Genomic DNA, 15,544 nt, shown 5'->3' on the forward strand with positions numbered 1-15,544 from the left:
GGCCTTGGAAAGGGCTGGAACACCCCTGGAAGCTGGGCAACACAGGGGTGAGTGCAAACCAACAAAAGAAAGGAGCTGAGCCCTGAAGGTTCCAAGGCCACGGTCAAGCTCAGACTCCTGACCCCAACCTGAGGGGTGTGGGCTACTGGGAGATGTCTCCTGTGTCCCTGCGATTCCAGCCCCAGCCTCAGCCTTCACATCTCAATGGAAGTGGGCTCCCATTAAAATAATGCATATGGCCACTCAGGGAATGTGAGCTGCCCGCCTACTTCCCCAGGGAGGCAGAAGTTTCTTTGCCTGCAAGAAAGGAAGGGGGGGGGGGAAGGAAAAAAACATTTTTAGACCCTTTTCCCTAGGCTAGCAACCCCACAACCTACATTTTATCCCCCAAGAACCAGGATCTTTGTTTTTCTCTAAACAGAACAGCAACAACAAAAGGCCAAAAGTATCAGCAGTGTGAGAGGTCCTTAAACACACCCTCTGAATCCCACATTAAGGAAAAACACAAAAAAATTCAGTAACCAGAACTCCAGGAGGACACACAGAGAGCCGCGCGGCACAGCAAAACCGCCCCAAAACCCCTCGAAGCCGCGAAACACAACAGAGAAGACAAACCAACAAAACAAAACAGAGGAGCCCGGAAGGTTAAAACACCACCCTCAAACTCACACTCCAAACACCAAACTAAAGGGCCAGCACGACTCCGAAAGGGAAACGACAGCACTGCAACCCCACCCCCAGACCCAGCCGACACATCGCAAGGGAACCCGGGTCACATAATAACCAGCAATCTCCCACCTCTGAGAACTTGAATTGCCCGCATACTAACCCACCGGGGGAAAGGTTGCCTTACCTTTGGGGATGAACTTCAGTGAGCTGCTAAATATTCAGAATCGGGACTGTCCCCGCTTGGGGCCATCGTTCAGAAACTCATGGCCCAGCCCGTGGCCACATTTTCCACAGGACACCTGGGAAGACCAATCCACAGAGCCACATGAGGCCTTAGACGCAGACCTCTGTCCCATGCTGGAAGAGCATCCCATCACCTGTATTCAAGTCCCCACTACCATCCAGCCCTTTCTGAGTCACAGCGACCCGCAGGACAGGAAGGGCTGCCCCACAGGGTGTCCGAGACTAGAACAGGTTGTGGAAGCAGACTGCCCATTCTCCTGCTATCCCTCAGGATAATGACCCTGATTTTAACCCATTGTGCCACCAGGGCTCTCAGTGCTTAAACCAAGGCACCAGAGAAATGTTAAAAGTCCAAACCAAACCCACAATCATCAAGTGATTCCCCAACAGTTCAGGGTTGTGGGGGCTGCATCCCTGGCTGAATATTCTCATTCTCAGCCCCTGGAGTTGGGGTAGCGGGCACAGGCAGGGGCACCCACCTTTAAAGCTTCAGGTCGATTGTTCTCTGGGCGCTTGACCACGCTGTCTCTGTGGATGGTCTCGGTGAACGCCGGCCAGGGAGAGGAGTGCGCATACTTGGAGTGGCTCGAGAACAGCTCATAGCCACATTTGGCACACACGTACACACCTAGGGCCAAAAGGAGACAAAACAGTGTCCAGCTGCAGCCTTTCTGGGGTGCCATTCCAGGGGGAGCCAAGTGCCTCCTCCAGCCATCACCCCAGGCCGCGCTGCCAGCCCCTCGGCAGGTAAGACAGCAGGGCCTACCTCTGATTCTGAGCATATGCCAGCCGAGCTGATGTCATGAACTGTCCCTTCTGCTAGCCTGGGGATGGCAAGTCTCTTTTGTATTTGTGATTGTTGTTGTGAGGTGCCATCAGGTTAACTACCACTCATAATGAGCCTATGAACAACAGATCTGAACCTTGCCTCACGCTGGACCATCCTCACCACCTCTGACATGCTCAAGCCCGTTGTTATGGTTACAGTAACAATCCATCTCATTGAGGAGCATCCTCTCTTTCGATGATCCTCTGCCTTTTCAGCACGATGCCTTTTTCCAAGGACTGCCCCGCCCGATAACCTGCCCAAAGTCTCAAAGGAGGATTTCCATCTACAGATGAGGAAGCTGAGGCTGGACCATGTGCAATCAGGAAGAAACCCAGGCTGCCAGATGAGGACATAGCACGCCCCACCCCCAGACACAAGTCTCATACAGTGACACTCTGTAAGCATCTCGCCTTGGTTCCCCTCCTCAAGTGACCACCAAAGGCTGAAACTGACCATCCACCCACTAGGCAGCTCATCAGGTGGGAGAAAAATAGTCACAAGACAGACAGGGAGCCCAGGAAAATGGGTCTCTTTTCTCTCTCCTATCTCTCAAGATAAGATGAGTCATTTGCCCAAGAAGGAAGTCCAGAAAGCAGGAGGAGGTAAAAAAAAAAAGATTAGTGGAAATGAGAATCACAGGGAAGAAGTGGGAAGAGTGTGATTACATTGTGGGTATTGTAATTAATGTTACAAAACAAAATGTCTAGGAATGGCTGAATGAAAAATCAGTATGCCTTGTAAACTTGCACTCAAATCACAAAAATAAATAAAAATATTTAAAAACCAAGCATGGTAGGTAGAAAAAAAATAAAACAAACAAAATAATCTCTTATCAAAAACAAAATGCAAAACAGCTATGAGATATCATCTCACCCCAGTAAGAATAGCAAAATTTAACAGAACAGCAAACACCAAATGTTGGAGAGGTTGTGTAGAAACTGGAACCCTTATTCACTGTTGGTGGGAGTGTAAAATGGTGCAACCACTATGGAAGGCAGTAAGGTGCTTTCTCAAAAATTTGCAAATAGAGATGCCATTTGACCCAGCAATTCCACTCCTGGGACTATACCCTAAAGAAACCATAACTGTCACTCAAGCAGATATATGCACACCCATGTGTATCATGGCTTTGATCACAATAGCAAAGAGTTGGAAACAACCCAAGTGCCCATCAACAAACGAATGGCTCAGAGAAACCGTTGTATATTCACACAATGGAATACTATCCTGCTCTGAAAAACAAGGATCTCATTAAATATATACAAAATGGGTGACCCTGGAGGACATTATGCTGAGTTAAATATCTCAGTCACAAAAGGACAAATATTGCATAGTGCCACTTTTGTAAAATGGGACTGGCATGGAGGTTGAGGGGAGATTGCATTGAAACAGATGAGGGAGAGATCTGTTTAAAAGGGATATATGATTAGGTATTATTGTCATGGCAGGAGTCCAGAATGAAGGCTGCATAGTGGAGTGAACTTAGGAGGAGGGATTTTATAACAATAAAAGAATTTTTCTTTTACTTTTCAAAGAGAAGAGCAAATTGGGGGGGGTAGGGGTGGACAGCGAGAAAAGTGCAACAATGAATGAATGGAAATCCAAAGTCTCTGTAAACATTCATTAAAAATAACAAACAAAAAAAAAGAATAAATAAGACAAAAAAAAAAAAAAGATAGTATGGACTACCAGAAGAATGAACACGTTGTCTGAGAGGAAGCACAGCCAGAATGCTTTTTCATCTCACTTTGTCTCACTCATTTTGGACACCAGGAGGAACAGGTATCCATGGTATAAAGTACAGAGTTTGGCAGAGTCAGCAAAAGAGGAAAACCCTCAAGTAGATGGATGGACTGTGGTTCGAGCCCAGCAGACATTGGAAGGCGGTGTGGGACCTGGAAACACTCCATTCTGTGGTACATGGGGTCGCTATGAGTCAGAACTGTTAATGAGTGACTCAAAGGCACCTAACAACCACCACCAAGATCATTTTGGGGAAAGGGAGGTTGCAAAACAGATTTGTAAATAGTTGAAAGACCAAAAACAGGAAACTGTGTGACCAGGGATCCTTAGCGCGCCTCCCTGCCCCTCCCCAGTGACATCCTCCAGGGTGTCCGAGAACTGCCAGCCTTTGCCAGAAATGTCAAGAGGAAGCAAAGGAGAAGCACATTCGCTCCGTGGGAGTGGGGCTTGGGGCTCGACTGCTGGAAAATCTCGAGGCAAGGCTTTGCCTAAATGGTCCTTGACACACTAGCACCAGTTATCCCCTTGTCCCAGTCCTGAAGAGACCCAGCCTCTGGACACACAGCTGCCCTGGTCTTGACTTTGGTTTGCATTTAACAGATTAGTCCATTGATAAGCAGCTCCAGTCCAGTAAGGACCTCATGGACAGCTGCCAGCCTTTCTTAGAGCACTCACTCCTCCAGGTCAAACTTCAAACTCTAGGGGCCGGACCACAACACAGCCATAGGGCCACTCCTGTTTACCCAACCAAGCTGCCAAAGGGACACTCTGTAACTGTGGACTTTACAAGTCCTAGAACCAGTAACAGGAAGACAGAGTAACATCTGGACGAGGCCCCAAGGAGGGGTCTCTGGACAGTACTTGTGCATCTGGCCCTTCTGACGCTTTCCCACCTCTCCATCCCCTCTGCTGGACAAGCCTCTGAAGAGAGGCTTTTGAACTCTTGTGTCTCCTCCCCCTTCAAGTCCTTCCCTACTGTACGATCCCCTTATCCACGTTCACCCCGCTACTTCCCCCACCCTGGGGTCCAGGATTCCATAAGTACTCGAGGGCAGCGACGCCCCTTTTTTAGTGTCCCCCGCCCCCGTTGCCCTCTCAGAAGGAAGACGCAAGCCATACCCGGCTCAAAGTGGTTCTGGTAAACCTCGCCCCCAAAGAAGCTGCAGAAAGACATGGCACTGCTGAAGCCACTGCAAGATTAGTCAAGTCCCGAGGCCACCGACCTAGATCGCGAGGTCGCTCCCTGACGCCAGGCTCCTCCTCTCTAGGCCAATCACATGAGTCATCATGATCCGGCTCCCGCCCCATGGTATGCAGCAAACCAATCACGTACAAGAAAGCCAAGTCAATCACCCCACCCCCGGCCACCTCCCAAGTCCCCGCCTCCTCCCGAAGACCAATCGCTCCCTGAGATGCGAGTTTCGGCTTCCCTCTTAGGAAGCCTTTCTCGCTCCAAAGCACCTGTCCGGTCCGGTCTTCCTAGCTTTCCCCGCCCATCAATGACGGTCCCGAACCCTAACTAAGAACCACTCCAGAGCCATTTCCCTGAGGCCCCGCCCCCTGAGAATAGCTTCGCCGGCTGCAGGGCTCCTCCGAAGGCCCCGCCCTGTCCCACTCAAACACCAGGGGGCGCCGCTGTGCTGTGTTGGGGATCAAGTGGGGCCTGCCAGGCACGCGGGGTCCCCGGAAGCGAGATGGAAAGTCAAGACCCTTAGAGTCCCTTGGTCTTGCTTTCAGTCTTGAGCACCAGGCTATGATCCAATGCCCTCTTTTCACACCCTTCATTCACAACGATCTGCTAGAAGAGCTGGCCAAGTTCTTTATTTCACAAGAGGGAACAGCCACTGCTCTTCTGATCATCCCACAGCCCTACAAGTCTCCGGAGGTCTCTGGTTTTTCCTTCTCCAGATGCTTCTTCTGGGGGCCCTAGAATGGAAAGCAAGAGGAGCATTTGTCACAGGCTGAGGACACAGCTCTTGGGTAGTCACTAAGTCACCCCTGGTGGGCACTAATGTCCCTTCCAATGGTTTCTACCTTCTCTTCCAAGACTCAGCACCCAGAAGAGAACCCCCAAATCCCCCTTCCTGTGAATAAATGCAGGGCATCCCGCCATGGTCATCTGCTCCAGCATCCCACCCTCAAGTAAGGCATCTTGGGCACCAAAGGCAGCAATCCAGGAGCAGGCGTGGCTCACCATGAAGGCCCTCTTTTCTTGTGCAGTCTGGAAGCCACCATGACCAAATTTGGAAGTGGTGTCAATGAATTTAAGCTCAATGTTCTCCAGGGCCTGGCGGCTGTGATGCGCCAGGAGGGACTGGGAGAGAGAAGAATCCTCCATCAGCCCTAATTCACATATTTACTCCCACAACCCCCCTTTCCCGTACATTTCACCCAGCTTGTCCCAGACTGCTCTCTTTTGACCCCTGCCCGAGGTGTTCATCCCCCCCATAGCATCCATTCCCAGCCCACCTTCCTCAGCGTGATGACCCTCTTCTTCGTCCCTGCAATGCAGCCTTTGAGCATGACAAAGTCATTATTGACCTCTCCATAATGAGGGAAGCCACCCTGTGGAGAGAGATGGGTGAGGGGCCAGATAGGGGCTGCTGGTCTGGGGGAGGTTGCAAGAGTACCCCACATTGCTGTGTTTGGAAGGAGCCCTGTGATTGTTCCTAGGGGTACAAGGGACATTCCCAGGGACTTGGTTGATTGCTGTTTGATAGGCAATGTTTTTGTACATTCCTTTCTGGGCATGAATCCCATTTCATGATCTGCGTCCATACAGAGGGGAAACTCAGGCTCAGAGAGTGCCATGGATCAAACTATGTCTCCAGAAATATGTGTCACCTGGGCTCTGATTCTCAGGATTGTGTAATTATGCTGTCAACCCTGACTCTATGACGTTAATGGGGCTGAGATGTAATGACAATACCATTCCCCTATGATGTGTACTGAGATGTTTTCAGCCAATCAGCTCTAAGGAAGTCAGGGTGGGATGCAACACCTTTACTCAGGACACGCCCTGATCTCATGAGAGGGGAGTTTCTCTGGGTTATGGACTGTAACATCTTTTGTCTCGCAGAAAAATAAAAGGAGAGAAGATGAGAGCAGAGAGGGACAACTTCAGTCACACCAACACAGAAGACCAGGAGTGGAGTGGCGCCTTTTGGGCTCAGCTGTCTGTGCTGGGAATCTCCTTGACACAAGGAGGAAAGGCTATGGCACATGGAGATTGCCAAGGAATGCCAGCTCTACAGATGCTTAAGGAATAAGGACCTTCCTCTAGAACTTACAGAGAGAGAAAGTCTATCCCTAGAGCCACAGAAAACTCCCAAACACCTGTCATCTCATAAAGACCCTGCAGCCAGTTTCAGAGGCTGTGAATATTTACAGGAGACTGTCCATCTTTTTCCCATGGAATAGCTGGTGGATTCAAACCAATGACCTTTCAGTTAGCAGCTCAATTCATTGTGAAAGCCACCAGGGCTCCTCTCCTAGAGCCAACACCCTACATTTGAACTTTTAGCCTCCTAAAATGTGAGAAAATAACTTTGTTTGTTAAAGCCAGCCCCTTGGGAAAGCGGTTACAGTGGCACTAGAGAACCAAGACAGAGCAGCTTCCTCCAGGTCCTGAGACGGTCCATACCAGGCCCGGCATCTGAACCCAGATCAGCTGACCCCACAAATGCAGCTGCCGCAGCCTTGGTGTCAAAAGGTGGAGGGGTGGGAGCAGCAGGATCTGTCCACCTGGATTGCTACTCAATGATCACAGAGTGCTTCAGAGAGCCATGGAGGGTCCACCAAGCCCACCTCCAAAGCCCTTCAGCCAGGGTAGCACCCTGTCAGGCACAGGGTGTCCAGTTAGGCCCCACACCCACACCAGCCCCCCGGCTGGACTGACTGCCCCTCACCAGAGGCGTGATGGTCTTGTCGGTCACATCATAGCTAGTGGATGCGTTGTTCCTGACCATCTTCCCCTCCTCCATGTGTGGCCCACGGCCTAGGCGGTAGATCTGCCAAGAAAAAGGAAGCATTGGGGCAGAGTGGCCTCAGGAGCCAGCAGCTTGTCACCGATGCGTCACCATCCCACCTTCTGGAGCTGTAGTGAGCATGGGCTATGGCCTCACCTTCTTGTTGAGCTCTGTGCGGTGGTGGTAGCCCTTCTGTCCAGCCCGAGCAATGGAGCAACCCACGCGGGCTGGATGCCAGGCCCCAATGCAGGCCACCTTACGGAGTCCCTTGTGGGTCTTCCGGGGCAGCTTCTTGGTGTGCCAGCGGCTCGTGACCCCTGCAGTAGGAAGGTACAGCAGCTAAGCAGCCAGCCCTCCTCCAACACAGGCCACCTTCCCCCCCCCAACCGAGGCCCACCTCCTCCCTGCACCACCTTTGACACCGCGGCCCTTGGTGACAGCGATGACATCGATGACCTCGCTCTGGCTGAACACGCTGTGCACTGGCACCTGTTTCTCCAGCCTCGCCTGGGCCCAGGCCACCTTCTCGGCCACCGTGCCACCATTCAGCTGGATTTCCATGATGTGAGCCTTCTTCTGCCGGAAGGGCAGCAGCTTCATCTGTAAATCAGGATGGCCGGGGTTCCAACAGGGTCACTGCCTTGCTGCAGGGTGAGGTGTGGCCGGAGGGTCCCGGGGTCACCTCCATCTATAGACAGTGTGGTCACCAGGTCCTGGAGAGTCCCAGCTCAGCTTCAGACAGTGTGGCCACCCAGGTCCTAGCAGGTCACACCCTCATCTACAGAGATGATGTGGAAGGTGGGTTCCAGCAGGTCCCAACCACATGTGTAGACTTGACAAGACTGGCCAAGTCTGAGGACCTCTATTTGTAGAACTGGTGGGGGTCACCTGGGTCCTAGCAGGTCACACCCTCATCTACTGACATCATGTGCCCAGCCAGGTCCTGGTATGTCACATGATCATCTATAGACACAGCATGGCTCGTGGGTCCTGGCAGGTCACATCTTCATATAAATAAATATGTGGTGTGACCAGTACATCAGCCATCTGCAGACACAGGACAGCCAACCAGTCACACCTGTCTGCAGATAAAATACTGCCAGCTTTCCTGCTTGTACTCATCCAACAGCCATCCCCAAGCTCCAGCGTGTGTCGTGTGCTATAGTGTGGAATGGCATGAGCAGGTCTTGGCCCTCCTGGAGCCACCAGCCAGCCGAATGACTGTCAAAAACACAGTGACCACTCAGAGAGGTGCTCCATGGGCCCTCAGAAGGGACACCATTTTCTCAAAGTGGATTTCACAGTAGCTACAACAATGGGCTGGAGGAGAGACTGGGAGGATGACTCAGGCCAGGGTTTCCTTCTGATGCACCCTTGGTGGGTGTGAGGCCCCGCCTCCACAGACTCTGCCCCTGTGGAGCTCAAGCACAGCGGGGAAGATGGCCATTTGCCCTGGACACCACTCACCAGGGGCTGCAGAGTGCTAGAATAGGCTGGTGCTGTGCTCAGTGGGACGTGGGGGGTTCTAGTGAGAGGAAGGGGGACTGAAGATCACGGCTCCAGGGCCAAAGGAAGGTTTCCTTCAAGGGAAGACTCCCAGAGAATGTTCCAGAAAAAGCCAAGAGGGTGCTAGTTATGCATCCACCCACGTCCACCAGGGGGCAGAAAATCCTGCAGGCTAGACCTTTGGCAGGCAGCCCAGGTCAGGAGAGGCTGACCAGGTGGTGGCCGAAAGCCCAAGGCCCCTCAAAGAACTTTGGGCTGTGTCAGCCAGTGTGGTCAGCTGACCAAGCAGCAAGCTCCCTGGCCCAGGGCTTGGAGTATTTTTAGCCTGACATTTCGCAAGGCTCCTGGGAAGAGGGAGGTGGGGGTGGCCGGAGGGCCCCTGGCTGACCTGGGTGTGGACAATGACACGGATGACTTTGCAGTACTTCTTCATGGCCGCGAAGTCCTTCTGGAGCTGCTTCTTGCCAGAAGCATCACACCACCGCTTGCAGGCTTTAGTGAACGCTTTCTTCTTGCTCTTGTGCCTGAACCACACACGGGGAGGGGCTCAGCGGGGCCCACGCCTGCCCTGTCCTGATCATAACCCACTGGGAAGGGGTCTTGGAACGAGAAATATATCCTCTCTTCTGTACCCTTGCTGGGACCACCCTGGGAGACCTGAGGCTGACCCCATCTCCATCTGTCAGCCCAGTCTTCCCCTTCTGTAAAGCACAATTGCTAAGAGTTCATCTGTGAATTGAAAGGTTGGTGGTTCAAACCCACCAGCCACTCTTTGGAGGAGGTGGCAATCTGCTTCTGTAATTATTTACAGCCTTGGAAACTTTATGGGGAAGTTCTACTGTCCTTCCAGGTCACTGAGTGTCTAACCAAGTTTAACGTGTGCATTCTCCCCATCCTAGAGAGTAATAGTGAGCAGTAGTTGGGTGGGGGCTTGGAGAAGAGTAGTCCAGGCACCTGGAGTCCAACCGACCTGGCCACTATGGCGCTTATAGAAACCTGTGAAAGCCCCACGATCACAGCCCTTTGTCACCCTTTGAATCTGGAACTAAACGAAACCGATGGTTCAACTAACTGCCAGTCAAACAGCAGACATATCTACAAGGTGAACAATATTAAGGGAGCTCTGGTGGCCTAGTGGCAAGAAGCTACACTGCAATCCCGCAGGCTCATGGTTCAAATCCACCAGATGCTCCGCTGGAGAAGGAGGGAATATCTCCTGTGCCAGTCGGATCTGATTTGATGGTACACAATGGGGGTAGGGGGTGGGGGAATAAAATAAAGGTTTTTTAAAAGGTGAACAATACTATCAGGGACACACTCACTCTTTAGAACAATCAATCACACAAGATCAAAAGGGAGACCAGGGAGAAAGCTCAGAAAGCAGAACAGGGTAAGCTAGGATGAAAGAAAACATGAATAACAGGGAGGGAGTGGGAAGTGTCATTACTGTGTGGGGTCTGTAATTAAAGCCAAAGAATGTAAGTTGTATGGGGGAAATGTGGAACAAAGCTAAAAAACATTTTAAAAATGGCCCAAGACCACCACCCTTAGGCACCCTTTGAACCTGGAACTAAACTCATCCCCACGGTTTCACCTGTATCCAATCAATAGACAGACCTATAAGGAGACCAGTAGTAACACCAGAGAGGCATTCACTCCTTAGAAAAACTAACTATCAAGGTGCAAAGAACAGCATGTGGTAAGGGGATAAGGCCAAAATGCAGGAAAGGGCAAGATAGAAGGATTGGTGGGAAAGAGAATCACAAGGAGGAAGCAGGAAGAGTACAGCTACATTCTAAGTGTAATAATTGATGTTCTAAAATAAAATCTACATTTGCTTTGCAAACTTTCACTCAAATCATAATTTTAAAAATCTGTAAAATGATTGACTAGAAAACAAAATTGCTCTCTAAACTTGCTGTTGAATCACAACAAAAAGTTTAAAAAATAAAATTTGCAAAACTTAATAGCAGAGTTACTGTAACCAGGAACTCTTGAAGGCAGGAATGACTAGTGCATTGCACAGATACAGAAAGTGGAGCTCACAGAAGTGAAAGCTCTGGACTAGAGGCAAATGGGTAGCACTGCATGAATGAGATCAGCAGGTGGTCCCTGAGAGTGTCCTCTGCTAAGTATATCACACACCTCACTGATCTAACCCTCACAGCCCCATGACGGGGAGCCTTGTTTTATTTAAGAGTCAGCTGGTTCATTCATTTTGACACAACCTGGTCTGACTTCAGAGCCCACATCTGTCACCTCCTGGAACAAACTGGGACTCAACTACACACTAGAAGTAATGGGCTGTACCTCTGCTTTAAAGGGAGAGAAGAGGCATTTGCCAGGATCCCAACGCAGTTGGGTCTGGCCTTTCACAATGATGTGAGGCCTGATAATGCCTCTTCTTTCCTGATGACAGAGCCTTCAGCTGCTAGTTTCCATTTTCACCTTGGCTGCTAGGAAGCCCAGCACCAAATCTGACATTCCGTCCTGTCAATTCTGAGGATTAGAAAATTTACGTCCTGTTTCTTTTCGTAATTCTTCTCATTTTGACTGTCTTGTCAGTCTTATATTGTTCCTCTGAAGGCAACACACACCCATGTACATATACACCACATATGCGCACACTCCCCTGCCTTCCACACCTTATTAAAATTCCTTTTCCTCTCTCCCTCCATCATCACTCCTGCATAGAGCTGGGATTTCAGAGAATGGGAATGGAAGTTCCCTTGGCTGTCTCCGGAGGTCCCTCACCAGTCCTTGTAGAAGCGCCGACGGCACTCGTCGCTGAGATGCTGCGCAAAGATGGTCTTGAAGCTCCGAAGGCCTCGAGGGGTAGCAACGTAGCCCACCACGCCCACCACCACAAGGGGCGGAGTCTCCACTATGGTCACTGCCTCCACCTCCTCCCGCTTGGAAATTTCTGGAGACAGAGGCAAAAGTGGACCATACAATCAGTAATCACAGTCCTATTTATACTTTTCAGTGAAATCCACTTTTTTTTTAAGTCACATCAAAGATTCTACTTATAAGACATCATTTGCCTTGGGGAGGAAGTGCAGAAGACAGTAAGGGGTAAGAGAGAAGGATGAATGGAACTAGGAAACACAAGGAGGAGGTGAGAAGAGTGTTGTTACGATGTGGGACTGAGATCGGTACTATAGAACAAAACTCCTCTAGGTAGAGTTAAAACCACAGGGCTACACAGTTTGGTGGGGGAGGGGAGAGGAAGTACATGTGAAGGATAGGGGGAAAGACAGGGTGATGATGGGCAGGCAAGGTCAAAGTCCAATGGACATAATGCATGAGGAAAAGAAGCATAATGTATGAGAATGATTGTACGAAACACAATGTGAATGAAGACGCGTATACACAATGTATACAAACTTTGTAAGCAAACCAATACAAAAAGTTCTTTAAACACACAAAACTCATATGAGTGAGTAAATTGAAATAAAAAAGCTCTAAATTTTCATTCAGAGCTGAATAAATTCTTTTTTAAATCTGTTTCTAGGTGCACTACCACCTGTCTTCCAAGCCCATAGCACATTCCTGCTGAATCAGAGCCTGTTGCCAAATTGACAGTCCCTGAAGGGACGAGGTACCAGTTCAGCAAGGTACGTGCAAACTTACCAGTGTTCACTACTCTGCAGTGAACAGTTTCACCACAAATGCGGAGTTGCTCACCATAAACTAGAGAGCAAGCACACATAGGCCCATGCTGGCCTTCCTTATTGGGCAATCCACTCCTGGACAGGGGTGTGGTGGGCACCTCCTGAAGTCCACGGGGAGCAGGGATGGAGTGGAGGAACCACCTGTAGGCCCCCTCACCCCAGGATGTCCATACTGACCCCAGCCTGCTCCCTGCCCACCACTGTCCCTGTCCCTCCTGTCTCTTTCTCCTGCCCAAAGAGCCTAAGTTGATCTGGCTCCCAGCCTCCAGGGGGGCTCTGAGAACCCAAGGCCAAAAGCCCCAGAGGTGGAAGCTGGGTGCGAATGAGCAGGCTTTATTTTAATAGTTTATTAATGTATTCTGGTGCGTTCTAAGGAAAGCTATAGCAAGTGTCAAATCCTGACTTTCTTGGATAGCCTTTTTTAGACACAAAACAAAAACAGCCATTTAGGGAAGAGATTAGGAGACACAAGGGTCTGATCTGTGGTTGCTGGAGGGTGGGAGGAGCCCTGATGGTCCTGTGGATTAAGCTCTGGACTGATAATTGAAAGGTGGAAGGTTCAACCCCAACAGCAGCTCTGAGCAGAAAAGAGGAGAAAAAGAGTGCTCCTGTAAAGATGCAGTGCCTTGGAAACTACAGAGCCGTTCTGTTCTAGGGACTTGCTAGGAGTTGGAAGGTAGGTGGAGGTTGTTTTTGTTTTACATTATAATATTTATAATGTATTTCTATTTGAACCCCTGCTCCTCCACTTAAGTTCTTCAACTGTTCTTGCCTCGATTTCCCTGCCTGTGAAGTGAGGCAGCGGAGGTCATAATGGAGGTGGCATAGTAGAGATGGTGGGCAGGCCCCGTCCTGTCAGATCCTTCTTCCTACCAGTAAAGCCTCAGTTTCCTCCAGGCCCTGAGAGCACAGTGCTGGCCCCCACTCCCTCACGGTATCCCCACCTGGCTGCCCTGAGGCCTGGTCAGTTTCCCCCATGGTTGCCCTGAGGCTTGGCCAATGTCCCCCAGGGATGCACTGAGGCCTGGCCAGTGCACCTAACAGTAGCCCTGAGGCCTGGCCAGTGTTCCCGATGGCTGCCCTGAGATCTGGCCAGTGCCCCCCAGAACGCACTGAGGCCTGGCCGGTGCACCTCGCGTAGGGTATGTGTCATGCCCGCCTTGTAGCCCAGGAATGCCGTCAGGTGCACGGGCTTGCTGGGGTCATCACGTGGCCATGTCTTCACCTTGCCCCGGTGACGCCGGCTCCGTTTATGGGGCAGGAAACCCAGGTGTCCGTGCCGAGGAGCTGAGAACTTCCGGTGGGACTGGAGGGGAGGAGGGGAGGGAAGTCAACATGGGGATTCCCTGAGCCCAGACTTGGAGGAGTGGGCCAGACGCCCCAGACTGAGGCCTGGATGGTCCCCTCTGCCACCTCCTTCTCTGCAGAAAATCTCTGAAGTGCCCCCAGCCCCAGGACACAAGGCTGCACCCACAGGGCCCCAAAGGGTAGACCATATGGGCAAGTGGTTCACCAAGTTGATGGAACCAGGGGTCAGCCACCCCAGGAGCCTCCTTGCTGCCCCTCCAAGCTCAACCCTCACAGACCCCAGGACTCTCCTGTAGGGGGACACTCGGCTCCAGCCCACCCTACCCCTGGCCCCACTGACCATGGTGGCTGTCTCCGCAGATCTAGGAGGTGGACTGACAGGGCCAGGACACTTAGCAGCCAGCTCCCAAATTTAGCTCCTGGCAGGGGCACTGGGTCATTGCCATGGCTCAGGTGCCAGGGACAGTGTAGGCCAGGGCAGAGGGGGTAAGCCAGGGGCCCAGGCGCCAGGGCTTTCCTTTCCCCAGGACCCAGGAATTGGTTCATGCTCGACCTATTTTCTGCCTGGTAGGACTCTCCTGGGACAGTACAGACCTGACCAGGTGGAGGACCACATATGCTAGCTGGGTCTAAAGAGGCAGAGAGGGTTCCTGTCCTGGGTCCCGAAGACTGAACCAGACAAACAGGAGGTGTACAGGCAGCAGAGGAAGATGCAGGGGCCTGGCCCAATGATCAGGTTTGCAGCTCTATAACCTGTAATCCAAAAACCTTTACTTATTTCTTTTTAATGGTGATTCAATTGGGCATTGTTTTCTTTCCCAAGTAATTTCTCAGTGTTCCTGAGATCAGGACTTCAAGCTTCTGTGACCAAATTCTGAGAGTTTCTAGAAGTGATAGCTGTCTGTTTCTGACTCCATCCTCAGGGTAGGAAGCCACCAGTACTTCCCTGGATGCCAACCAGCCAGTTCTGAGTGGACATCACTGAACGGGGCTGGTGGAGCTGGGGTTCTCCATTCCTGGGGTGGGCCAATTTGAGGCCACAACACAACAGTCAGCACCAGATCCAAGTAACTAGTATCTTAGCAAAACTTCTCACTTCCTGCCCAACCCCAGGCAGGATCCCTCAGCTCAGCAAGTCCATGACGGAGCACTGCAGATGTAGAGGGCCAGAGTCGGCAGTAGGGACTGAGTAACCCAAGAGGGCTTCCTGGAAGAGTAGGAATTTGCTTATTCATGCTGACTTATTTGTGGTGTCTGCTTGACCAATGTGTGTTCCCCACATGAGCAGAGCTGGGTCTATCTAGAAGTCTACTGGGCAGTGCAGAAGGTTAGCACATTCACTTTTTTGTTTTTGTTATCTTTTTTTCTTTTTTTTAAATATTTTTTTTAATTGGGAAAAACATATTGGGGGTACAAGGAGGTGAGGGTTAGGGGCAGAAGGGTGAGGATGGGCCAGGGTGCAGTTGCAGAGCTGCACAGTTTGGTCAGTGGGGGGAGCAGGTGAGGGAAATGATGAGGGTCCAGTGGGGACCAGATGCTACAAAGGAATGACAAGCATTTTCCAATAGTAATTAAACCAACTGTCTTATTGATTTGGGAATTGG

At 50.9% G+C, this 15,544-nt stretch overlaps 2 protein-coding genes across 2 annotated transcripts; both read right to left on the bottom strand.

Moving 5' to 3' along the window:
• Window positions 1–265: 265 nt before the first annotated feature.
• Window positions 266–4,658, bottom strand: MSRB1 (methionine sulfoxide reductase B1). Its single transcript, XM_006903702.1, is given in 4 exon segments — window positions 266–297; window positions 854–968; window positions 1,392–1,540; window positions 4,604–4,658. Coding segments are annotated over 4 exon segments (351 nt in total).
• A 671-nt stretch (window positions 4,659–5,329) lies between these two features.
• RPL3L (ribosomal protein L3-like) lies at window positions 5,330–13,932 on the bottom strand. Its single transcript, XM_006893843.1, has 9 exons — window positions 13,746–13,932; window positions 11,713–11,881; window positions 9,347–9,482; window positions 7,866–8,052; window positions 7,609–7,769; window positions 7,393–7,494; window positions 5,954–6,049; window positions 5,679–5,798; window positions 5,330–5,410 (listed from the first exon to the last, which is right to left on the bottom strand). Exons 1-9 carry the CDS (start codon window positions 13,783–13,785, stop codon window positions 5,354–5,356), a joined length of 1,068 nt encoding a protein of 355 aa, XP_006893905.1. The 5' UTR covers window positions 13,786–13,932; the 3' UTR covers window positions 5,330–5,353.
• Window positions 13,933–15,544: the final 1,612 nt, after the last annotated feature.

This window comes from Elephantulus edwardii, unplaced genomic scaffold, assembly GCF_000299155.1.
Source record: "Elephantulus edwardii isolate Elephantulus edwardi_28Jun2011 unplaced genomic scaffold, EleEdw1.0 scaffold00132, whole genome shotgun sequence".
Taxonomy (NCBI): Eukaryota; Metazoa; Chordata; class Mammalia; order Macroscelidea; family Macroscelididae; genus Elephantulus; species Elephantulus edwardii.